General features: G+C 41.9%; 1 protein-coding gene across 1 annotated transcript in view; it reads right to left on the bottom strand.

Moving 5' to 3' along the window:
* gpr158b (G protein-coupled receptor 158b) overlaps positions 1–27,441 on the bottom strand; it is a 73,984-nt gene that overhangs the window by 19,898 nt on the left and 26,645 nt on the right. Inside the window, exons 3-7 of the mRNA XM_084368655.1 lie at positions 25,321–25,423; positions 19,939–20,150; positions 17,818–17,886; positions 7,053–7,162; positions 4,312–4,550 (exon numbers count right to left, since the gene is read on the bottom strand). Coding sequence (XP_084224781.1) covers positions 4,312–4,550; positions 7,053–7,162; positions 17,818–17,886; positions 19,939–20,150; positions 25,321–25,423 — 733 coding nt within the window. The remainder of the gene's footprint in view (positions 1–4,311; positions 4,551–7,052; positions 7,163–17,817; positions 17,887–19,938; positions 20,151–25,320; positions 25,424–27,441) is intronic.

The following is a 27,441-nucleotide window of genomic DNA, read 5'->3' as shown; positions in this document are numbered from 1 at the left end:
AGCAATAATTTTTGTACAGTCCCCTAGAGCCTGCTTCTACACTACAGGGAAAAACTGGTATCTTTATTAATTCTCAGAGTTTGGATTATTTGATTCATACTATTTATAAGCTGAATAATAAAAGGTGAAGTTGTGGTAGCAACAATATAACAAATACATATTCAGAGATAATTCAGTGAGGAATGTATTACTCTTCAGTTTCCATAATTGAGGTAGATTTGGGTAAATAGTCTTTTTTATAATGTTCCTTAATGACAGCGTAGCTTTTTATTCTGTGATAGCTCTTCTCTAGTCTTGTTTAAACTAGACAAGCTTATCCTCTGGAAAGTCCTTTGAGACATGCTTGTCATAAAGAGCTGTAAAAATAACAAAGGGACGCGGTGGCACCTCCTGTCCTCTGGAGCTGTTTTGCTTTAAGACACTGTCAGAGAGGCATCCTCCAACTTGTTTATCGGAGCGTCCCGCTGTTAATGCTGCGCACAGCGTCATTCATTAAACTGTTTGTGAGCGAACCCATTAGAGAAAGGTGAATCCAACAATGGACATTATCATCAACATTCATAACTGCATCCATTTAAGAGCAGAGGTCTTTCAAAGTGCTGCCTGGAGGGCACCGCACTCGATAAGCAGTCCTGCTACGGCACAATAACAGCAGGTTTTGGAGCATTTTGTGACTTTGCTTAAAAAGGTGGTTCTGTTCAAATCAGAGACGTTTATCACATTTATACAAGACGGAGATTTCCCAGCATACACCTGTTTATTTCTGTCGCACATGATTTATCACTTGAACAACTATGGATGCATTGTGCTCAAGATTGGCTGGAAATTTCAAGATGCGGTTTAACGACTTCAGACAGTTCCCTCTATTTCTGTGCAATCTATTTGCTGTAGGCACCATCAGCTTCGGTAAAGAGGACCGCACCGTCCACAACAGGTGAGCCAGACACGGTGCGGCTACACCACTGAAAACTCAATTCTGTGAGGTCGGAGAGTGTCTCTTTGCCTTACTGTGCCCATCAGTTTCTGAACCGTCGCAGGCTGTTTACCCTTTGACCACACTTTCATTGGAGCCTCTGGACTTCAAACCACTCGCAGTTGAGCCGGTATGCTGCCATTATTCCTTACAAACTTGTTTTTTTAGAGACGCCACCAGTCCCAGTGAAGGAGTTGCAAAATATGTTTTCTCAAAAAATATCCATCAACAGTACTTTTCTGTATTTCTGTGTTGCGTCATGTAGTCTACTGTAAGAAAACAGTTCAACAGGCCCAATCAATCGCCATAAAGCAGCCTCCGACTGAAATAAAAGGAGGAGAGAAGGATTTTATAACATTTTCAACGAGACTCTGAAGTGTGTTCTTTCATTTTGCAGAGGCGTTTGTTCATCAAAGGTCACGCTGGAGATATTTTAGGTTTAAGTCTGCTTGTCCATGAATCTCCTTTAGTCTACAACAGAGCTGACACCAAGAATGTTGGAATGATGAGGTGATGCCCCGTCCTTCTTTTATAGCTCCTTGCTCAAAAAGAGATGGAAACTGAAAATCGCAAGTTGTTTTTCAATTGAATGCCAAACATGTGGCATGTGTGTCTTTTTAGACCAAGCTTGATTGAAAAAAAAATACCAGGCAAAATAAAAAAAGTTTTTTGCATCTCAGTCGACCCGAAAGAAGAAACTTCGGGTCGATTTTATAATGAATGTGTGATTTGACACGATTCTCTGTTGCTTCCTGAGTCAACATTCAGTCTGACAACATCACAGATCCTTCACTGGTTCAGGCTTCAAAATAAAAACGACATGTCTCACACTTCAGCCCACACAGTAATGTTATAAGAGCAAACAGCAGTAATGTGGTAGTAGGAAATGTCCTTTTCTATTAGAAAGAAATTGCTGAATCCATATGTGGAAAAGTTGCAGCGACTCTGTCAGTCCGTCCTTCCCACTCTTCCCCCCAGGTAAACAGATCCTGCTGTTTACTGATGGTGTTTATATGATTTGGAGCCAAAAACATGAATTCATAATGTCTTTGTTGCTTTCCATGGTACACAGTGGGTCAGGATCTCTCTCACCACACAATATTACAGCACCCGTAACATTATAAGAGGAAACTGGGTGGAAACCAGCTAAAAAAGTGCAGATCTCATTGGTTCACTCTATTTTTATGGTTCCAATCTTTGATGATGACTTGGGGAGTTTTCACACAATTGGTCCAAACTACTGAAGGAAAAAAATGATGCACTGTTGCATTTAAGTTCTGGTCCAGAATCTGGTCACACTGACTTTTAACATGAACATGAAGTTATACAGACTGACAGGTAACTCGCACTTTTATTGGACATGTTTATGCAGCTCTTTAGAAGTGCACTCATATAGTTTTGGAAAAGAAATTAAAACTCAGAAAGGGCAATATTTACAGTATTAATAGGGTAATAAAACAAACTCATAAATATTTATTTGATGAATGTTTTTCCATAACTGAATAAACAAGTTACCCTCAGAGGGAAATTAGGTCCCGAGAACAGTTTCAAGCTTGAAAGGTGGCGACTTATAACGGTCCTGCAAATATAACCGACGTAAAGCTGTATGAAATTGAAATTGCAATAACTTATTATTAGCATTATTAGTAATGCTGGACTGCAATGTAATGAATGATGGCTAAAAAGACTGAAGAGGAGACTTCTTGTACAGTAATGTGTTTGGGGGCTTATTACTGTTGGATCGCTGTCAAACACTTTTAATGGTCTTTGATGAACTGACAAAGTGCACAGGGCAGGATGCAGCAGTTTAACAGATTTGACCTATTAATCAGGGGAAATCCCCGCGCTGACGTGCAGACGTGTTCCCATGAAATGAGTTAACTTAATGACACGGGTTATAAGCTACAGATTGATTTCAGGATTGCTTGCCGAACAGTTCACGCTCAGCAGATTGATTTATAAGGCCAGTAATTTAGCTTTTTATACTGCAATTAAAAAATCCTGTGGTTCGGTCACTCGCTTTCAGACCACAAACGAACCGCACAAGAGTCCTTTTGGAAGCAGACTGAGACCCACGTTTTCAAGCAGTCTCGGTCTAGTTGTTTGGGCTGCACCAGGGCTCAAATGTAAAGTATCTATACAAAGCTCAGGTCTTTATTTAACATGTTTCACTGAGAATGATTTAATATTAACAGGTTTTTCCAAGCCCTTTAGTGAAATATTGAACAGGTGCTCCAGGGTGGGGGGTCCAGAGTGTTAAAAAGAGAAATGTAACATCCCCCAGAAAGCTTGTTTTTGCTGAGCTCCGGTGGTGAAACTTCTCACCTTGCTGGCGTGAACTAGAAGTGTTTTTCAGGGTGTGTGAGTACACTGTGACATCATCTTTGGGTGTGGTTACAGCCTCGAAGCTGAAATTAAAACTTCACTAGATAGGGCTCTGAAACACTTCATTCAGCTGGGTGTCAAGGGAGCCCTGTGGAGCTTTCTGATAAACAAACAAAAGTGATGTTTAACACAAAAACACTGTGTGTAATTTTGAGGACTGCTTCATAAAAAACATTTTGAAAGGCTGTCCCCTGTATGCTCATGCACGAGTGAGGGGCAAAAAGTAAGAACCCAGTCGCCGAAAGTATTGGAGCAAAGAATTCAACTCCAACTCCACAGGGTACCTTTAATTCACTCTTTAATGAGAATCTCTCTCACAGAATATAAATAGAAGATGGCAGCATTCTCAGCAGTTTTTATGAAAATTTAATGAAGACTCAAACAAAAGTTGAGGAAAAACTGTGTCAGAGCAAAGGGTTGGATCGTTATGACATTTTCATGATATGATAACCATCTCAGAAAATGTCACATTGTACAGAATTACACAATTTATATTATTATTATTATTATTATTATTATTATTATTATCAGTTACAAAGAATAATGAAGGAATGAAAGTCCTGACATGAAACTTGATATAAATTTGAAATATAATTTTTTCAATAACACTAATTTGTTAGAATTCAATACCGTAGATAAGCAAATGTAAACATGAAACATGGTATACCTTGAAAACAGTATACTGCTGCAATCCTGACTGGAAAATGAATAGATTTCTAACGTTAACAGCTAAAATGTTCAAGCAGTCTGTTGTGTGCCTGCAGTGTTTTCCAAAAGCAAAGTTTCTAAACTAAACTTAATCTTTTGCCTCACTCGAGCAGCCCAGGCCAAAGCTATAAGCCCAAAAGCTCCTTACGGTGAAGTGAGACCCAAATTTCCTCACTAGTCCTGTAAAGACATCGCTACACACAAGGCACATGTAAGTACAGAAAAAAGAGAAAACACACGCTTACCAACAGCCATCATGTAGTCCCATCGGTCCAGCAGACACATGCTGAACTGCAGACCCTCCGGGGTGAGTCCTGCTGAGATCAGGGCTTGACTCAGCTCAGGGTTCTGGCACACAGCGGAGGTCCAGGCCACCAGGAACCACAGCACCACCAGCAGAATCACCACCAGCAGCCGCAGGACGCGCCAGCTGGTCATGTAAGGCGTCCTCTGGGCGGTGCGGGACAGGAACACCTTTAACACCCTGGGAGAGGGAGCAGAGAGAAGGAAGAGGCTGCTGCTGGGTGAAATCATGACCAGCAGTGAATAAGAGATGCTCTCCCTGCGATTGATAACTCAATGCCTGCGGCTCTTATTAACATGCCCACTTGAATCAAAAGGAGCAGGGGAACAAGGCTGTGATCCTTGAAATCATTCATGTTCATTAAACATATTCCTTTTAGCGTTGTAATATCTCTTGAGCTGAAGGGAAAAGAAATAAACGGTGGGCAGGAAAATGTCTGAGAGGAGAATGAGGGTACAGGAATTTTTACAATCCAAAAATCAAGAAATAATATTTAAAATCTCCTAATTGACCACGTGAAAGCACCATTTTTCATTCACTGGTCAATTATGCGATTTGGGGCACAATCTTATATCACCGTGTTGGTGTTTTTCCTGGAATATCATAGTTAATGTTGCTCCAGGCCCATCATTGAGACTGAGAACATCTCTTGAAGGTGTAATGTCATAGCAACTCAGGGGGAAGACCAGAAAAAATACACACGTGGAAGAAGTTGTCCTTTGAAACACTTGTTATACATTGGGATAGTGCCTGTTTTTAAACCCAAACCATGTTTTCCAAACCAAACCAAGCATTTTAGTTCCCTAAACTTAATCAAGTATATTAGTTCCCTAAACCTAACCAAGTACTTTAGTTCCCTAAACTTAATCAAGTATTTTTGTTACATAAATCTAGCCAAGTATTTTAGTTCCCTAAACCTAACCAAGTACTTTAGTTCCCTAAACTTAATCAAGTATTTAAGTTCCTTAAACCAAACCAAGTATTTTGGATGCCTATAACTAACAACAGCATTTTAGTTCCCTAAATCTTATCAAGTATTTTTGGTGCCTGCATAAGCAAGTATTTTAGTTCCCTAAACCTAGCCAAACAGCATCAGAAACCTGGAAAGAAACGGAAAGTAATGAGTGACCTTAATGTAAAAATAATAGGTGAACCGTATAATAATATATTCCAAATTGGAATGGACCCCCTGTTGGGATTAGATAATCGATAATGCATCATTTGCATGTTTTAACATACAATTTCAGGAAACTTTTAATACAAAAATAATTGTGTTTTAATGTAAGCAATCACCTGGGGAAGTTTCACGGTGATATCTTGTAGTTAAAAACCTTTTTGGTGTGAGTTTGTATTTCTTCAGCTTGGAGGTGGTTGAACAAATGTGATTGGAACCGACACAGTAGACTGAATGCAAGCAGAGGCAGTTTATTTATAAGCTGCACAGTATTTACTACATTCTCTGCATGCACACAAGACAATACCGCCTCTGTAAAGGGAATTAAAAATGCAACACATCAGCCTAAAGTGATCTGACGCTGTGTAAGGGGAATTATATGGAGACAAAGATAGCACATAGTGATGGAATATTACCATTCAGACACAGAAACAGTCAATTCTCTGTTTACTATCTGCGCACCGTGCTCATCTGCTGTCTCCGACCAGACTGTGACAAATCTATCTTATCTCTGATATATTCAGTGGGACTGGGCTGTAAGAGCCTGGCCCCGGGGGCGCACTTCACACCCGGCAAGCTAGGAAAAAAATCTAATTGGTAATTTTGCCACGGGAACACTCTGGCCGGCCTTTGACCCCCTTCTCCCATCACGGCAGCACTCGCTCGGAGCTGAAGAGCAGGAAGTGAGAGTGAGTGTGTGTCTGAATAGATACTTCAACAGGCAGGACGGACCCAACCTGATGTGAAATTCAAATGTGCTTACTGGCAGGACTGCATGTATGTGTGTGTGTTCGTAAGTGTGCAGACTGAGAGGGAGCTGAATTATTGAAACGGAGAAAGGCCAACTCACAGGGCAAGTTAATATCAGGAGTGGAGAGGAGGGACCAGGAGAGGAGAGAGGGAGAGAGGGAGAGAGGAGGGGAAATGATGCGGCGAAGAAGGGAGTAGAGAGAAGATCCGAAGAGAGGAAAGGAGATAGGAAAAGAGGAGAGGAAAGAAAAGAAGACAGGAAAAGAGGAGAGGACGGAGAGGAAAGAGGAGAGAGGCGACAAGGATAGAGGAGGAAGGGAAATGGGGAGGGACGAGAGGATGGAGAGGAGATGAGAAGACAAGAAGAGGAGAAAAAGAAAATACACAAGGAGAGGAGAAGAAGGGAGATAGGAAGAGTGGAGAGGGTGGAGAGGAAAGGATGACAGTACAGAAGTGGGAGGCTGATAGGAAAAGAGGAAATGTCGGAGAGGAAAGGAAAAGAGAAGAGGAGACAAGGAGAACAGATGAAAGGAGGTAGGAAGAGAGAAGGGGATTGAGAAGAGAGGACGAGAAGAAAGTAGGGGAACGAGGAGAGGAGCAGAGACAAAATGAGATGAGGGGAAGAGGTTTGCCTATTTTTATTTTTATCTTCACTTATTCATAGGAACAGGATAAACCATACAGGGAATGTTGTGTCTCACTCTTACGATGATCGCCACCCTTTTGATTCCAGTGCTGTTAGTTTGAGTTGACAGTACCTGTACAGCTTGAGGATGACGGTGCCGTACATGACGGCAAAACCCAGGAGGCGAACCCACCGCAGGAGGATACATCGAAACACACTGGGGTGGAAATACAGGATCATCACCTGTAGAGCGATACAGCAGTGTTAGTGTTAGGGTGCCGTCAATCTTCCTTTATAACTCCATGCTCAAATGTAGCCTATTGTTAATATTTACTATGCATCTATAAACTGTATACAAGGCCTTGTTATACATTGTTTCCACTAGAGGGCACTCCAATATTACAAACTGACCAACATTTGCAATTACCAACAGGTGATAGCTTTCATGGGAAGTTATAATTAAGCCTAGGCACTGGTAAGCTCTGTGACGAGGAGGGAGGCATCGCTCTGTGACTGTACTGTTAAAGGTTAACATTTGCACATTGAACGTGATTCAGAAAAACTTTATTGTTCGTCAGATGTTGCAAAAGCATTTGCACCTTAATGAGACAGCAAACCCAGTTAATGTTGTACTTTTATCACCCATGTGTTGTAAGCTAGTTGTTAGCCACTTAGTCAACACATGAATCTACTATTCAGACCTGGGTAAGACGGAGCCGCTCAGCCTTGCTTCCAGTTTTGCCCGGTGGCAACTCGCATTATTGCAGCAAAAACTTCTTGAATTGCAGACAAGGTCAATCACGAGTCTTTCCATTATGACATTTTGATCCAAGGAGGATTCATATTCATATAACTTTCCTTGAGCTGAGAATTTAATTTCGGTTCAAATCCGTGACGTCCTCACCATGTAAAGTCTATGAGCATAGTGGGAATTCTTCATATAAAAATAATATCACGAGACCTTTAGGCTGTATCGTGATACACAATTTATATCTGGATATTTTGAAATGAAATGAAATGATTGAGCTACAAAATCAGCTATCACGATATTTTGACCGAATATCTCGATATCGATACTGCAACAATATAGTAGTGTTGACTATTAGTACTTTCACAAAACATAAACAATAAGATTTAAATAAATAATCATTAGCAATGTGGATATAATCACTAAGTGGGCAAAGACAAGTGTGAGAACAAGTAAAACAGTCTGATAAGTTCACTTTACTGTAATGCAGCCTTAAAAAACCAGGAAAACACAACACTTAAACCATATCATGACACAACGATATCCAAAATCTAAGATGATATATAGTCTCACATCACGATAACGATATATATCGTATATATTGCCCAGACCTAATCTCACTGCACGGGCACTTCATCCCAAGACTCTGAGCGCCTTACCAGCCCTTTTCTACCAAAGACGGGAACGGCGAGATGGCTCACATTAACCAACACATAATGAAAAAAACCCAGAAAAATACAGATTTAATTTGTAATTTCAGAGTATGATGAGCCATCTTTATTCTTAACTATTCGATTTATATTCAACTCCTGAAATTCATCCCAACAGCCCTATCACACACACACACACACACACACACACACACACACACACAAGCATTAATTACATTTTATCATTTGTGCAAGCAGAGAACCGCACACTTCCATACACACACAGGGAATCAGAATTGAAAATGAGATGAGTCTCCTGCACGTGAGAACCAGAGCTGGAGGCAGATTTGGCCACGCAGAGATATCGTACGCCTCCAGAGCTCCCACTGACATCGCTTCGCTGTATGTAGCTCGTATGTCAGCTGCCAGAACGCATTAGATATGTGAGTTTGAAGGCTTGGTTTCTATCTAATCTTTCACGTGCTAGGCACCGCATCTGTATGATCATTTTCATGTTAATTTGTATTTACATGTCACTGCATGTTCACATGTTTCTCTGTGTGCACGGCTGTCGTGATCTGCCTGTGTGTGATCTGTACAGGAACAGAGAAGTTGCCAGGGGCTCATAAAACGACAGCCTATCATTTTCTGCTCGGTGTGAGTTTTATTCACACCCATTACTGTTAAAGACGAGGCTGTGACATGACAGAGACAAGCCTCACCTGGTGATCCGTACAGACCCGAGCCTCCATTTGCATGCCTATTACAGCTGCGTTTCATTTGGTTAGTGTGTATGTCAGAGAGACGCCACCAAATCTCCAGTGACCCGCGTGAAGCGGAGCAACACTTTCTGCTCTGAAGATCCAGCGCGCTCACTGTGCTCATTTCCACTGAAGCAGAGAAAGCCTGCTTCACTCACCTGCTGGATACACACACTCCCTCCATGATGTTAAAGTACGACTCCTGCCTGACTCAGCCTCGGCTGGCTGTTCAAGTGTCCTCTGCACTGATTCAGACAAAGCGAACGCAGACACTCTAGTTTTAACCTTGATTAATACAGACTGCTGAAAGCCTCACTTGACACCTGATGCATGATGAATAATACCGATCTGTAATCCATTCACATATTATTGCCGTCATGTTGAGCACCTTTATATCAGCTCCCATGGAAACTTGATCTTGAACACTTTAAGCTGCATTAACAGAGTACTCTCAATCAGCAAGTGAGAAGCACCATCATGTCGGTGTCTAACTGGTCGGCCCTACACTGAAGAAAAATAACATTTCCCCTAACTTTTTGTGCAATGACAAAAAATACTCAGCCTGCCTCAAAACACAGTAAAGATGGGATTGTACCCTCCCACCAGCAGAGAGCGCAGGGTTTACATCATGCTTACATTATGCCTACAGATCTCCAGTCACATTCTTTTAAATGGAAGATGAGAAAATAACTTTTTCTCAATGGATGCTTCAGATCGCATCACAAAATTCAAAAAGTGACCATTTTTACTTCAGGAAGCCATCACAAAGCTAAGAGCTGTGGAAGGCACGAGCCAGGAAGAAAAAATTTGCTGGATACTTTTGTTTGTAGGACGAGGGCCAGTACAAAGCTAAGAGCTAAGCACAGGACCTGCTCAGTTATTGGCTGCAAGAATCAACATAAAAGTCTCCATCTACTTCCATCTAAAGATGTCCCAAGGATTAACTTTTTTAATCTATTTTTGATGAAAATGTGACAGAATGTCCTCTAAGAACTGCATTACCAACGAGGGCCAGCAACAGTGCAAGCTCCAGAAAGGATCCACACCAGCTGTCCATGACCCGACTTCTAACTCTGAAGCTGTTAGTTTTGCCATGTTTATCCTGCTCTACTGTTAATTTTGTAGTTCGGTCCGTTAGTTCAGGCGTTAGCATGTTGCCTGGCTAATGTGGCTACTCCCATTGTGGGGCGATGGACTGATGTTGTAATATTGAGAGACATTCAAGAGAAACTGTGTGAACGTTACTTTCTCACTTGAAGTAACAATATATCCATGCATGCTAACACCATACAAAGATCGTTACAAAGCTGGTGGCCTGCTGAGCAGTGAGGTGAGGCTAACGTGGATCATATTCCTTTTCTAACACGTGCGGTGGTTATGATTCGGTTCAGAAGCAGTTCTGCAGAGGTGGCGCAAACAGGAAGCTAAAACCATGAGCGGCGCTAGCACGAGAGATGAGAAAACTGATGCGTTCTTTTGAAGATCGGAGCGTGTAACCCTATTTCACCCAAAATAAAAGTATGAAAATGAGCTTATGAGCCCTCTAAGCCAGTGTACCAGAATGAAACAAGTTTTTCTTTCTTTCCAGTGAATTACAGTATTAAGGTCACCTTCACTGAGAAACATGCCAGACCAGTTTACTATCATATCGTTCCATTTACCTTCCTGCCAAAGAGACAATATGTCATATTGAGATATTTCCTTATTATTTTATTTCTAACTTTATCTTTGTTTGTTACCCTGTTGTCTGAGTAGATCATTAATCAAATGTGTTACCTCTCTCATAGACTGGCAACCTGTTCAAGGCAACACTCCACAACTGGATCGGTCGGTACAGTAAATGGGTGGATGGATTACAGGTGCGGTCGGTATAAACGGATCCCTGAGGTCGAGGAGTACAGCCAGCCTGCGATGCCTTGGCATTCGAGAGACGGCAGCTATTCAGAGTAATTAAGCTTCGGTAACAGCAGCACCTGTAACCTCTCTTCCTCGGAAAAGGAGCTGAACATCTGTGGCAGACAGAACAAAACAACCAGCCGACCCTGAGGCTGTAGCAGTCTGGGTGTAAGATGTGATTAAGGAAAAGGGAAACTAATGGCTAATTGGGAATATCAATAATAGAGCACTCTACAATAGAAAATGCAGAATAAAGAGTCATCAAGAGAATCTGACATCTTACACAGATATTCAGGAAGCTACAGGTAAAACAGTGTCTTGAGATGACAGGTAGTGAAGGGGTTTTGAAGTAATGTCATAGGAACACGAGCGGGGAACTGATCTACAGGCTTTATCACCGCAAGTTTGCCGTGTTTCTCTGTGAGATTGAATACAGGATTAAAAACGGGGAAACTCAGTTTCACCCACTCCACCAAAACGTGTCTCAGTTCGCCATTCAACTGTCATAACGTCCCAGTTTCCAGCCTTCGGTCTGTCACTCTCAGTCCAGCTCTGGCAAACACTCTCTCTCACCTCCTGATTAAGGATGTGACACAAAGCACAGAGCGCACGCAGCGGCGACACTTTCCCTCCATCCACAATCCTCATCAAAAACCTCGCAGCGCCAAAGTCTGTCATTGGTATGCCGTTCACGAGAGAGCGTGGAGCCAAGTCCATTTTATACCCAAGAACAGGAATTATAGCTCTTCCTTTTTAATGCCCCACTACCGAGTCAGTGTTGCAGCTCAGGATCCGATAAATGAGTCGGTGTATGGAAGACAGACGGGTTTGTATCCAAAGGGAGGGTTTCATTTTATGTATCAATTTTCAAAAGAAAAATAATCCCTCCGTATTTCAGACAAAGGCAAAGCTTTGAAATGACGGTGATTTGGTGGAAGACGGCTCTAACATGGCTCCTGACTCTAATATCAGTGATGAGTTTGACTGAAAACGTTCCTATTTTCACACATTTTGGGAACTTTGAAAATGGCTTTTGTTCAAATAGATGAAAAGGCTTTCAGTTTCATGTCGGTGCATTAAGTAAGAAGCTGAAACCAAGGAGCAATTAGCTTAGCATAAAGGATCAGCTAGCTGCCTACCGACTTATTATTTAAATTGTTCTATTTCCATTGTTTCATTCGTACACAAACAATCTAAATATTACAGATTGTTGTATCTGTCATTTCTTCTACATCTTTTATTCCTTCTACTGCTCAAAGTCTGTTTGTATGTTTTTACTTTCTCCCCTGCGATGTCTTTTCTTACCGTCCTTAACTGCTTTTATTTGTTATTTTTAATCTATCTATTGGCCTTTATTCTTTTTACTGTCGGTAATCTTTTCTATCTGTTCTTAATTCATTTGATGTGATGTCGTCTTTTTATTGTCCTTGATTGATTTTATTCTTTTATTTATTTTTTTCTAGTTTTGCATCACTTTTTTATTAGTTTTTTCCCTCTCTCTTTCTTTTTCTCTGACTTTGCCTGTGTTATCGCTTTTATTCTTTTTACTTGTAGATAATTATATTGACTTTTTGTGTTCTTACATTTTCTGTTCTGCCGTCTTGTTTTTACTCGGCTTCCTTGTGTTTGTTCTGTAATGTTGTCTTTCTAAGTTTCCTGCTTTTTCTTGTTTGTCAATGCACTTTGTAAACTCTGTTTTAAAAGGTACTATATAAATTAAGTTTGTTATTATTGTTATTATTATTATTATTATTATTATTATTATTATTATTATTATTGTTATTATTATAGAAGTAGCATACATGCTATATGGCTAACAACAATTAGGCTCAGCGACTGTGTAGCTCCAATAGTCTTGTTGTACTGTATGTGAGGTTGCCAAGTGTTTAGTAGCATCGTGGTAGCAATACGAACTGTATCTGGCAACCCACACTGTGGCCAGAGATGTTGCAGAGAGCCGCTGAGCTGACTGATAGCCTGACTGATAGCGACGCTGCATAACTCCTCATAAAACCACTAATAAGCATTTTTATATCCGTGTTTAAACTTTACAGGTATTGGTAGGCATAATTTAAAAAATTAGACAGAGCCAGGCTAACTTTTTCCCCGTTTGCAGTCTTTATGCAAAGCTAAGCCAATAAGGCTGTGACTCCTGCTCTATACCTAACGCGCGGACATGAGACTGTGGCAATCTTTTCATCTCACTCTCAGAAAGAAGGTGAATACGGATATTTCTTTAAATGTTAAGCTATCTTTTAAAACACGCATTTATTGATTTTGTGGCCACTTGGCTGCAGCAGAGCAAGCTGTATACAGAACATCGACATTTTATCAACGTGTTATAAGTTGACATGGTGAACATGTAAGTGAACAGCGGCTTATTTACACATCAAGTAGACACGGAGCAGCATTTCGAGTCATTATTTTGTCAACCTGACGAACAGAAGTTCAATATTCCCACTCCTTTAGCTCTGTTTTGGTCTTCACTAACTCCTGGTGTAAATATGGCTTTTTAGCTGCTAAATGTTCATCTGTGTTCACCAGCTAGTCGCCATCTTTTATTGTAACTCTTTGTCTCTGTGGGTCCCTCTCTCCAAATGACCTCTTTCACACAAGGGAGCAGGAAGGTGCTGAGGTTGCTGCAGCATCCCCTACTGGGGAGGGGTGGAACACACAGTGTATAAATAGCTGACTATTTTACCATAACTAAAGGGAAATCCGAAATTTTGCTTTGAATTTGCTGCCTGACAGAAGATATATGAAAAAAAGATGTTTAAAATGTGCAAATTTAATTAATAAGTGACGATGTCATCAGGTCAAAGTGCAAAGGTTGGGCGGGTCTGCTGGCTAAACTTGGAGGATGATTTAGCAGAAGCAAGAGCTATCGCGCAGAAAAGAATATTGGCAGCCCAAAAGGTACCAAAAATAATAAATCAGTGTGTCTGCCACACCTGCTGAGTCTTCATCCACCATACCGAGCCACAGCTCCTGCCTTCGCTACTGCTAGAGATAGCAACTCAGGTCGCATCACCCACTGCTGGATTTGAAAAGCCATGACAGTCAAACTCAAGCTTTCCAGGAGGAAGAGTTGAGACAGAAAACTTTTGAATGATCATTTCAGCCTGGCTGGTTTTCAGACTGGCACAGAGGCTGCATGTTTCAGATATAAACTGTGTTTTTGGTTTTATTTGCCGCAAGGCAAGAGAGAAGAGGGATCACGCTGACGGAGAGCTGAGTGACTGGCGTAAGGTGACCATTATGTTTGCCCACCATGACTCTGACAGGCATCTGGAATCGGTAAGAATGCATTTACATTTCATTATTGTGCAGCATCCCTCGGCGAAAATACATTCCCGCACAATGATTCAATGTTAACACACAAATATTGATTAGAGCAGCTCTGGGCATTATGTCTTTTTCACAATCAAATTTAGAGGTTGATTCGACTGGAGATTAGTTTAAAGGCAGAATGAGGATTTGTCGTCTGAAACATTCAGAGCTGGTCCTTCCCTTCCAGCTCTTCCATTTTTATAACTTCCTCTTGGATGCCCGTCTACAATCTGGCATCTGGTCCTATGTTTTTATTGAGTCCCGCCCTACCACCCTGCGCGCTTTTATGGACTTGCACACACAGGCAGAACTGTCTCGACCACAGCTAAATAAGAAAATAAAGGCTGAGGTCTCTGCAGATACCCCCACACACTTGTAGTCGATCAGAGGTAATGATTTTTTCTGTATCCGTCTGTATTTGCGTCAATGAAGTAAAACTGAATCAGCTAACTATTAGGGCTAAATCAAATACTGGAGCAGACAAACTCACAAAGAAATCCTTGAGAGTGCAACAATTCATCGGACACTTGCTCTGCATACTCTGTATTTCTTCCTCCAGCCCTGTGCCTCTTCATGTCTCACTCTAATGCTGACCTGTGGTTAGGATTAGCACCCCGCCTGGCACCTTCATCTCTTTGCCTCCAGAGCAAACATGCAGCCTTCCAGCTCTCTGGACCGAAACAATAAATCACCTCTGCAAAAAAAGAGGTAAAAGTAGGCCACGCCGTTTCTCACGCCCGCACATACATACAGGCATGCAAATCCATGCACAAATGCACACAATCACATGAAAATATGAAGTTTTAAAGCCACTTAAACACACTCATAATCCATCCTCCGTCCTGCCTTTACACACACACGCATATACGCACAAACAGGCTCAGAGATCAGCAGACACAAACAGTGTCACGCCCTTTCTGCAGTGCTACCCATGTGGACTGCAAAGTCTCAGGGGACCGCACGGTAAAAAGCCACATTTTTATACCGCCCAGAAGAGAAGGTGGCCCTCTTGGTTCGCATCCAACCTCCCATGCCTCCTCCATCAATTAATCAGCAGATGTATTTTTAAAACAAGTTGTGCTAGAACTTGATGGACTGTTTAAAAATGCATTGAGCACCAGAGCAGAGCAGCTGCGCCGAGCTCAGCCGAGGAAGGCTTGTGGTGGCAGCAACAAAGAAACAGCAGCGGCAACAAACGCTAAGACTGCAGGAGAGGAGACAGATACAAAGGTGAGACGGAGAGAGAACAAGAAGAGGGGTAATGAAAGGGAAACATGAGGGAAAGGCGGGGCAGGAAAAAGGTGGAGACAGGCAGGCAAGGTGCTAAGAAATGCAGGAAAAAGATGGAGAGACGGCGGAGCAGCGGGAGGGAGGGACCCCTTGAGTGGATCCAAGTGTGTGAACATAAGAGAGTGGCGGGATATTTTTGGGGGGAGCTATTATTGGTGCTTGAGTTATCCTCGGGGTGAACGGAGGAGAGGCTGGATGGATGGATGGATGCAAAACCAAATCCATTTCAGAGTGTCACGCCAGAAATATAAAAAGAGCGTGGTCACATTAGGACGAGCCCACAATACCTGCGGCCCTTTCTCTGCTGCAACAAAACCCCCCAGGCTTCCTATGCAAATGCCGATATCATTCTTATGGTAACACTCCAGTAACTTCAGAATAAGATCAAAACCTTCATCCCAAGAGGCAGCCGAGCGCTCTGAAGCTTTTTCCTCTCAACAGATTTTGTTTTTTTTTCCCTCTTCTGAAAAATGGCTAACATCCAGCCATCAGGCTTTGTGTTTGAGGAGAGCAGCGGCTCACTGTTGGCAGTCTGCGCAGGCATTTGAAGGGAGCAAATTCCCCGGTCGCATCAGATCTCCACGTTACATTGAGCTCAGGTTTCTTCCATCTGTTTCCCTGCTAAAGATGGGTTTCTGACGCTGCACTCCAGGTGCACTGTGGGCTTTGTGCACAAGTGTAAATACACACAAACACAAATGCACGCTGGCACCCACCCGCGTGGACGTGCTCACACACACAGACAATAGAGAGGCTGGCAAAGGCACATGCACAGTAAGTCACGCTGTGATGTCCAACTCTTTGTTTTTGTGCAGACCATGATCAGAAGTACATTATACTATAACGGCGCTTTATTTACATAGTAATGTCTTCTGAACATAAGGAACAGCAATGCCTTTTCAACACGAAGCGCTGGTTTGATTTAATCTGGGCCATATTTAGCTTTTCTCAGAAAAAGAAGTGTTATATCAAAACCGACACCTCCGCACACACACAAGGAGCACTGTGTAGTTTTGGGGAAGAAATTTTGATCAGAAGAGAAAAGATCTTCATTGACTGTTTTTTTTAATGCCTGACCAAACTCAATTAACAAACTCAATTTAAAGGACAACACAACTTCATACTGTTTTACTTTGTTTATATGTGGCGGACCCTGCCACCTTTCTAGCTTCAAACAGTGTTCTGGGACCTTATATTCCTCCGAGAACAGCTTGTTTATACAGTTATGGAAAAATAAATATTTCTGAGTTTGTACCTCTTTAATTAATATTAAAATTCTGAGATTGAACTACGTAGTGCCCCTTTAAAGTCATAATACTTTTATGTCATAAATTGTATTTTTGATGCTGTTTATGATCATGTTTTTTCTGCAATAGCCGCTGAATGTCTCATGTTCTGTAATTACCTCTATACATAGTCGTCGTCATTGTCAGCGGCGGAGTACCAAATTGGATTGGAATTGCCTTCATACACAGGAGGGATTAACAGGAAACAATGCGTGTATTTAATCCAGCATTACCGTGTGTAATTGTTCTCCAACAGCCGGAACAGAGCTGTTGCTGCTAATGCTAATGCCTCTGCCTCATATTCAAAGCTGCTGTAAGTGATATATTTTATCAAAGCAAGTGTTAAATAGCGAGATCGTGACGAGCGTGATCACTGTTACAGAGCGTTCGGTCAGTCAGCCATGTTTCTCCTAAAAGAGAAAATACACTTCCTGGTATCCCTGCCTACTTAATCCAATCAGGACAGAGAACTCCACAAAGAGGCGGTCCTGTCTTGCTCATGAACATGCAGAGAGCAGGATCCTCCTGTTTGCTGCTGATTACAGCTGCATGTTCACGTGGTGACTGAGAGGGAGGGGACAGGACCACTGAACCGATGATACATGGGGTGGCTTTTATTGGGATGCTGCACAGGAAATGTCATGCATTTGTCACCGCGTTAAGCGCTTTGTTCCCTTAAAACAATATGTCTCCAAAATAAGACAACAGATTCATTTTTTTGCCATTTCTTGACAGCGGGTTTGTTATAAGCAGCGAGCTGCACAGGCTGCACACCTCCAGCTCCTCAGCAAGGTAATCAACATCTAGGTAATCAACTCCAGCGAAACTAATTGCGGTTGTCATGGCGTCTGTTGTATTTTTAACAAAGGAGCTGCTCGAGGAGTGTTTTCTGACGGGTAAATTGTGGGTGCTGTTTAATATCAGAACACAGACTCACTGGGAAGTAGAGCAGCAGCGCCCCGCACAAGATGGCTTCCAGCAGAATGAGACCAGATGTACGGATGCTCTGTTAACGAGGAAAGAGAAACAAGAACAAAAACATGAATCAATCATTGGCATGTGATTTGATGTGCTGAGGGAGGTTGAACATTTTTGGCTTCTTCGAGAGGTCCAGCATGAAGGATTTTGTGGCAGCAGATTGGAACCAAAACCAGGAGAAACGATGGTAGCTGCTTGAAAATGCAAAGAAATGCCACCCGTGTTTGATTTGTCCATTCTGGGCTACTGTAGAAAGACATAGTGGTACAATACAGCGGGCCGTGTAGATGTGAAAGGCTCATTCTAATGTAACTGTTAGTTTTCTATTTTTATTTCTGCCCCTAAATCCTTCACACTGGACCGTTATCAGTTTCAGGTCTTGCTCAGCTTTGTTAGTTCGCATCATGTCAACAAGATGTCGAACGTGTCAAAATGATGCATCAGATTCTTGTCGTTGTGATATAAAACATGACACACATGCAGAAGGAGGGCCACGGTTTATTCTTCAAATCCCGTTGCTGTAAATCCCACTTTCTTATTGAGTATTTCGGGGAGTTGTAGCTTCTCTGCCAGCTTTGCAGGCAAATGCAAATGATAAACTGTTGCCTCTTTCAAAGCAAACACAAAGAGGGCTTGAATATATATATATTTTTACGTTTTGCCTCCCCTGAAACAATAATATGAGGGACGACAGCACTTTTCTGGGTTGGATTTAATTACCCACATTACATCGTGGAAGATTTCGTATGTTTTTTATGTAAATCCAGAGGGCTCCAGGGACATTTCTTGTGAACTGAAGAAACGTAGGGAAAATTGAAGCGCTAACGTCTATAAATAGCACACGGGGAGAGATTCAACTCAACTTTGCCTGTGGACTGGTTGTAATTATCCGACACCGCGAGGATCTCATGTTTATTTCCCTTTATTCTATTAGCAGAGCGGAGAATACGCAACGGCTTCACCGTGAAACTGCGCGGTATTCAAATGAAGAGCTCAGGTACATTTGTGGTAAATGGTAATTATGTGTATCAAGAAAAAAAACAGAAATGGATACTTAGATTGCATTTCATTTGGCTTAGATTAAAGAAGGTACCCCCTGTAAAGATGCATGTTTTGTTAATTTATATGCATTTTAAAACAGCTTATTAATGTTTTTGTGTCAGACTTGCTCCTCTTAGTTACTGAAATGCGGTGACAGTGTTAAATCTATTAATAGAACTGCTTAATCATGGACAAGTATCTAATTTCATTCCTGTGTGAGCCTGAGTTCAGAGGGATTGTTTGCCTTTTGTCATAGATCTTAACTTTCACCTCTGACCCTTCACCTTCTTCCATTTACACATTTACAAATATCCTGCAAAGAGACATACAGATATTTCCAGCTAATGTTGGTAAAATAATGAAGGGAGCACTCTGGGGATTTAATATCCCTTGTTTGCATATGATGTCATGTCGTGCAGTTGCGAGGGCAGGAAGTGATTTATGACACAGTGATGCATGTAGAGATACATAAGGTTCCTTGGTATCTCAACAGCTCGCGTCATTCATAGGGATTTTTTTTAATGCCCTGAATCCAAGCAACCGAGGATGGAGTTTCCTGAGTTGCATTAGTTTTCCATTAAATCAAATTGCCCCGTACTCAGCCCTGAATCAGGATATGTCATGGTTACAATGTGGGTTATGAATAAAAAATTGAGCGGAGCGATCAGAAACTGTAAACTCTGTGGGTACACTGCTGCAGTTTGTAGTCTGGTAATGTAATGATGTACTGATGGGAGGGAATTACCTTTAAACTTCCAAACACAGCGCAGTGCAGTTAGTAAGATCTGGCCACCTGTCGAAGTCATCCTCCGAACAAATGGGGGCAGCATTTCACCAGAGTAACTGCTAACTGCTGCAAACTGTAGCTGCCATTAGCTTTTTAGCTTTATTAGCTGTGCAGCTAGCGGTCTGGACTGAGACCACCTAAGTTAGCATGATAACTTCATATTTCTTCACATTCTGTTGTTAAGTTCATTTTCAAATGTTTTCAAGCAAACTTCCTACATATTGCACCCTTAAGTTGTGTTTCCCACCTCACCTTGTTCCTCCTGAAGTGGTAGACCACCACCATGCTGCCCAGGTCCAGCACCATGCACAGACCCTGGATGGAGGCCACAGCGAGCCGCAGAGCGCCGTCCTCCTGTACCAGGCAGGGCGTGTCGTCCCGGCAGTAGGGGCAGCCCTCGCGACACGGCAGGCACTTACTGGACACGTCAGAGGTCTCGTCTCTGTTCGAGCCCTTCTCCTTACCTGAGGGCGGGAGATATCACAATCAGATATTTAAGTGTCGGGTATATTCGCATGCTCAAGTGTTTCAAGTGTGATGAAAAAGAGCCCTTTGAAGACTTCCTATCCAAACACAACTCAGAACCCAGGTCTGCTTCACTGGGTTGTGTTTTCAAGGATTATCATTGTAATTAATTTGCATTTAGCTGTCACACACTGACATCTTATTAAATGCTCAGTTAATCAATTTGAAGGAGTAGAAATCATCAATCCAATAAATCACAAAGCCTCGGGGGTGATAATTACGAGAATACAGCCTTTAATTAGGCAGATGAGGGAATAATGAAGGAGAGAGGGATAAAATATTGTGACACCGCTCGCTTCATCACTGCACTACTGCATTATTGTTGTTCTATCAGCATGTGGCACACTTGGATGTGGTTTATCAAGTCTGGCCCTAGATTACTTTCTCCATCTCATTTGAGAGTTCACATTAGCATGACTGGACGTGTTCTGTTAAGTGCCTTTGAAACCAGAATTGAATCAGTTACATGTAAAGAAACGCCTGCCAGGAATATAATTTCCTCGTTCTGCGACGTGTCTGCTGTGGCAGGATTTGGAGTCAATATTTAGTTTAAATCCTCCGTTTTCACCACACAGACACTGTGCAGCTCTTCTCGGAAATGATGCTTGATAAGCATGTAATTCCTCTGTAAGTCCCGGAGCTCGTACAGTATGCAAACACTGTGCTCGAGTTGTACAGCGCTTCAGTGGATTGCAACAGAATGTGTTAAAAGTTAACAGTTGGACAAGTTAAGAAGGAACTGAGTATAACATTTGGTGGTTTTGCTTTTCCAGACAGTCTCACTAAAGGAAGGGATGGAGGGGACCCTGATAGAACAATGACTTGATCCCCAACTCTCACTGTCTTTTGCCTTTTTGCTGTAGAGTAGCTGTTTATCTTCTCTGCTATTTGTGCATGAATCTACGTTACATCGGTGCCAGAATGTCTTTAGCTATCTGTTATGGGCGACTATCTATATCTGTATCTGTTTATGCAACCCGGTATCACCCCAAGCTGTGTAATAGACTCTCCGGTCCACTGTGTCACAGTTACGTTTGGCCCTCTCCATCTGTGAAAACAACACAGTCACACAGTCTCTTCCGTGGTTAAATTACCTATAACACATTCTGGTTATATTTTCGTTTTCATTTGTTTGGTTTAGTTTATGTAAGAAGGGACGGTGAATATTAATACAACACATAGTAATGCATGAGTACTGTCGCCTGGGTCAAAATCTGACGACTAAACCGTCCCACAATCCCATACCTCCTCCTGATACAGACTTTCTGGCTCTTTCAATTGGGTTCATCCATTGTTCCCGTCATTACGTTAGTACAGCACCTTCATACACGTTTGTACTTTCCTGTGTTTGTAACCATCCTTGGATTTTTACCGAATACCAGTGTGGTTTACACTGGAGGCTGTTAGAAACAGTCTATTCTGCTTGATTTTCTGTAATACATTATTTCCAGCTGCCCTTCATACTCCATACATCCATGAGTTTAGCTGCCAACAAAATAACATTTTAACCACTAAGCTGAATTAATGAAATAATAAAGCATGATTTGTATTGGAAGCCCGCCTTTAAAAAGGTCTGAGTCCAAATGAAAGTCAAGTAACCGTTAAAGGTCGTGATGGAAATCAATAGAAGTAAAACAGAGTACAGGAATAATACAAGTTGGCTTGAATGTGAAGAAAATTAAAAAGCTCTTGACAAAAATCTGAAAACCTCCCTCAGCCCATTTTGCATGCGCTTTAGAGACCGTTGTCAGGTCAAGTTGTGCGAGGTGCATCAGCACACCTGCCATAAGCAGGCTGTGTAAAAGAGGGAGATTTTCTAGGGTATCGGCAAACAGCCCACCCTCAACGCACCCACCATATAATCCTACCCCACACAATAATAGAATAAATTCAAGGATGTGAAAGGGAAATGGCTCGAATTCATAGCTCACGTTAAAATACATTTAAAAGACATACAAAATGTACAAAAAAGCAATCAAAAGTCAACATCTGAAAAAGCAATTATTGCCAGGGGGACCTTCAAAAAGTAGAAGAGGAAGGATAAAATGATGCAGTCTGGTGGTGGCAAGTGACACGGGAGGCTGATGTCAATAAATGGGAAAGACTTGCACCTAGTTGGGTGAAATCTGAAAGATTATTTCTTCTTCTTGGGACCTGTTGCATCCATTTCTAGCTCCAAACTGAGCGGCGTGGAGGGACTGAGCGAGCACAGAGACAAATGACACACTTCATGTACCCTGACACTTATCCCACACAGAAACTGAGTGGAACCCATTTGATTTGCGACACTTTAAAATAAATCGGGAGATTAACAGGAGAAATTACAATTCTGGATGGCAGTAAGAGAAAAATAGGGAGACAATTGGGATACAGCATACCTGTTGGCGTGAGTGCATCAGTCAAACTTTATCCTGTGCTGCAAAACTAATCTGTTGAAAACTAATGAGAGGTTATTGCAAAAAATGTGGTTGTTTTTCATCTCTGTTCAGAGTGTGTTATCTGTGCATATCTAATCACAGTAGTTTACACCTACGTATGTGTGTGTGATCGTTAGAAGACTCATCTGGGACCACAGTCTGTTCTTAGAGCCGACTTTTGAGGGTGAAATCATCGTCACGATGAAAGGAGAGAGATATGAGAAAAGAACAGAAAGCAGGAAAGAGGAGCCCCACTGTGTTGTCTTGAATCAGTTTCACACTTCCAGTCTGGGGCCAGATGTTCATTTTGATTCCACACCTCTCTGTCTGGGGTCAGTTGTCAGGTTCAGGCAGCACCTGCCATCCATCAGATTAACTATCAGGAGTGATCTTTCAGAGGGTTTAAAACTGCAGAAAAGGGTTTTTCAGTCATTGCTGCTGTCGTTTTGTTCTAATTTATTTTTAGCACAGCTGTAGTTACACATTCAGCCTTCATTTTTTAAGCTGCTGCAGAGCTCAGTTTACCTGAACACACTCACAGTAAACGTTTGCATTGAGAGGAGCTGGAAAATTGAAAACTTGTCTTTTTGCTTCGACTGGGAAGGTTTATGGCCGTTATCTAGCTCAAGGGTTTGAAGTCAAAAGTCTTTCAATTAACTCTAACCCTCAAACTGGAATAAGAGGTTGCTAGGAAAAAAAAGTTTTGGTTTAGTATTATTCCAACTTTTGCAACAAAGGTACAAAGGTAACGTGGAAAATGTTAACGCTACAGAATCAGCTCCAGTACTCCGGTCATTGCTGTGGATTTTAATTACGGTGGACAGTGTTGCACAGAACCTGGTGAGGAAGACACACTTGTTTTTAGGTTAGAAAGCTCACGTCGTCGCTGTGAGCTGTCTGACTGGCTGTTTGATGAACGTTCGTCAGACTCTGTGATCAGTGCTCTGCTGGTCAGTTTGACGTGTCAGTGTTGCTCTTGGGCAGAGCTGACAGAGGAGCAGACAGATGGCTCTGGATGGAAGATGCGTCACATTATGATGCTTGTCATTTTTAGAGAAAAAAAATATCAAAACAGGGCTGAGTGCTGATGAATGCAGCTAATTAAATTCTGTTTTGACACAGTTTGTTATAAATGACATTTTTTCAGGATTGCTTTTTCATCAGGAATCCTGGAAGATCTATCTATCTCGTTGTTATAGTCACAGCTATCAGGACAAAATGTCTAAGGTTAGGAGCATAAAAGTAGATCGTGCCATTCAGATCAAATGTCACATTTCTTGAGGTTCAACTGCACATTTCCAAATAATGCATTTGTTATTGCAGGCTGTTTCTCTCTCTCCATCCTTTCTCCCCTTTAATATCTGTCCTTTTGGCCTGTTGCTAGGGAACAATACAAAAATATGTTTCCAGTCTCATCTGTTTTTCGGGGATGCACCAGAAATAACAGACAGGTTCCAGGGGGGGGAAATCAGGGTCGCCAGCTACTGCGACCCAATCTGAGCTGCAGTGATTTTTAATGACGGGTTCGGCGCGAGGTTTGGAAGATGAGGCTCTTCACAGACGGAGCCGTTTGACTACGGGCCTCATCACGCTGCATTACAATAAAGCTCCAGCTTAGCATATCATCCCCCTTGGGGTGCTGTATTGTTGGAGTCAGGAATGAGAACCACCGCCGTTGCTTGATTATCTCGACATCAGGGCCAAGCTCTCTGCCGGAGGACACTGCAGCGCTTTCAGTCAAGGTGTCAGAATACAGGCATTCAAATCCGAAGCACGAGCAGGGAGGTAAAGTTAAGGATACTTGAATATTGCCAGGGTAAAATTAGGTGCATCGGTGGAGAAAATGTGCATTTTACTGCAAGATATCAACCCGTATTCTTTAGTTGTTTTGGGAGCATTAATGCACAAATCTAACCACTTTGTTGCTTGTCTAAGTATTTTCAATAAGCATCCATATCATCAAGTGACAATTTTAATTGGTAACATTTTCATTTATAACATTGTACTATATCACACAGGGGAAATAGCTTTGGTTCCATGTCCTCTACTGGATTCAGCTGGAAACATTAAATAATCGACCAGCATGAGTATGAACATCAGCATTAGCTTACGCTAGCTAGCTACTGACAGCCGACAAAATCCATGGTTATTGGCTAGAAACTGAGGCCGCTTTTGTTAATTTTGGTATCAAATCAAAGCGCCATTGTCGGAAAAATGACTTTCATATGCTGAACCCCCCTTGTGACAATGGACAGCCTCGTGGGCAAAACAACAGGAGGCTAACTAAAGGCTGTTGCGCTCGTTGACGATCAATTAAAGTCTGACTAAAGCTTTATTCAAGTTTATTCCACCAACATGTGTTCTCTGTCTTATAATCCAACAGGTCTGTGATTCATGCCACCTGTGGCTCCCTCCGGAGCTCAGAATAGAAACGTAGTAGGTAGACACTTCCACAGTATGAACAATCACAATCCTTTGACTGGAGATTGAGGTTTCATAACCTCACTAGCCCCAGGATACCTATTCAAAGACATAAGAAGAATTTCAAAGAAAATGTGTGGCTGTCAGCTGAAAAAAAGAGTTTTGTGTTTTTTCATAAATCCCAAAAGCTTGCTTCTGAAAGATTCAAAGTTTTGATCTGACAGCTCACTGCAAAATGTATTTTTATATCACAGAGGGATTTGTAACCTACTTTTAAAGCCATTGAGCGCCACTCGGCTCGGATGGTAGAATCCTCTCCTGCACTGACACTTGTACTTGTCCAGCACAAATCCATGGCCGACGATGGGAGTGCACTGGGGAGAAAAAATGCAGAGAAGGACAAGTGGAGATTAGCAAAATTAGTGTTAACATACTTAACAAATATCAGAGGAGGAAGCTGCATGGGGGCAAAAGAGAGAAGCTGAGGAGGAAAGAAGGTGAAACAATAGGATGGAGAGAGATGCTCGACCAAGATGGTGACTCAGTCAACGCACCTTTGTTTTGCTACTTGAATCAAATAAAAAACCATGGGACTAATAAACAAAAAACATAATCGGATAATTAGCGGTTCCTCCAAAAAGACTTGTTTGTTTATTAGAGTAATAAATGAATATTTGAAGAAGTTGTCACCTTGTACTTTTGTAAATGGTTCATTATTTACTGAAATTTTGCAGGACACATTTGTGCAGATGAATCAAAATGAATTGTTAGCTGCAGCCCTACAGTGAGAAAGAAAGCCAATTATATCATCCAGACATGAAAATGAACCAGAACGGATGTCAAGTTAACATGAGGTCGGAGTCACAGACACAGAAAACACAAACAGCGATCGTGATGATTGTTCTCTTCAGACATTCATTAATATTTCCAGTGTTTCTGGCTCCCCAACATGCCTCTTGAGTAAATATGAATTATCTATTAATGGAGCTTCCAAATATTTGTAGGAAAATATTGTCAAGATCTGGATGATTCATGGCGACTAACAGTGGGATTATTACATCTCCCTGATAAAGCATGCTGTAACATTTATAATGCAAAAGACTAAACATAGACTGCAGCGTTTTATAGACTCCTCTTCTATCAGTGAAATCAAAGGATTTAAATATTATACAGGGTCTCACAAGTTCAAACACAAGCTCAATGAAGAACAGTTCCTATGTGTTTTCACTACCCTGCTTCTCAGGCACACTGAGTTAATGAACTTATTTCAATCATGTTATTGAGTCTCCTACATCGTCGACATGCTTTTCTGCAGCGTGAAGCAGCAGCAGCAGACGCCCCACTTATAAACATGCCTGGCGTCAGGGGAAATCACAGGGCTTTGCCAAGTAACAGGGAAACTAATTAATATCTAAATTAAGAATTAAGGGTTGTTTGCAGAATTAAAGCGCGTCTGCATAAATCCAGCTTTCACTGATAACTGTGGGAGCTACATGGGCTTACACGCCATCTGGAGCGAAAACACACCCGGCGACACGCAACGCACAGGCACCAGTATGGATACTGCACACTCATGTGAATGCACACGCTCCTCCTAATAAATTTGACATGAACGTTCATAAATAGTGTATTACATTGCATGCTAGCAGCAAAAACAGTATAGGCCTGTCTCCTCTGGGACGGCTGCAGTGGAGAGCAGCAGGACTAAATTTATACCTCATGAATCAGTGACAGTCGCTGATAGACTCTTTTTATTTTTCTGGTATTTAAAGCTGAGCATATGTTGAAGAAACAGTTTGACATTTTGAGAAATATGCTTATTCGTTTTCTAATGTCTGAACCCAGCTAGGAAAATCTAAGCTGAGTCGGCATAGTCTTGGTTGTGAGGTAGGGCTGTTGCGTGGACCAAGATCAGCGTGGATAGTTCTGGGCTGAATCTCGCAAAGACTCAGACAAGTTTGGGCTGAGAGATACGGTTGAAGGGTGGCACCACTGGTGGCCCGAGTCCAACAACACACAACTAAGTCTAAAGTACACCACAAGTGCCATATGGCCTTCTGCTGTTGGCCTGAGCCTTTTATTTCTAGACCATTTCTCGGACCACGTAAATTCATACCCAGCTTGGCCAGCTTGAGTTTGGTTACCCAGAACTCACCAGTACTACCCATATGCGGCCCTATAGTACACTACTAGCTGGGAGTGTGGAGCTACATGTCCAGCCAGGAGGCAGATTGCTTAGCAAGGACTGGAAGCAGTGGAAACAGCTAGCCTGGTTCTCTTCAAAGTTCAAAAACAGAACTAACAGCAACTCTAAAGCTCAGAAATCAACATTGTATGATGTTTGGTTGTTACCCCAACTCGAGATGGTGTGTGGTAGGTTTCTTTCTGAACT

The sequence above is a fragment of the Pagrus pagrus genome (genome assembly GCF_965226575.1).
Source record: "Pagrus pagrus genome assembly, chromosome: 12".
Classification (NCBI taxonomy): domain Eukaryota; kingdom Metazoa; phylum Chordata; class Actinopteri; order Spariformes; family Sparidae; genus Pagrus; species Pagrus pagrus.
This window is presented reverse-complemented; position numbering and strand designations above follow the sequence as displayed.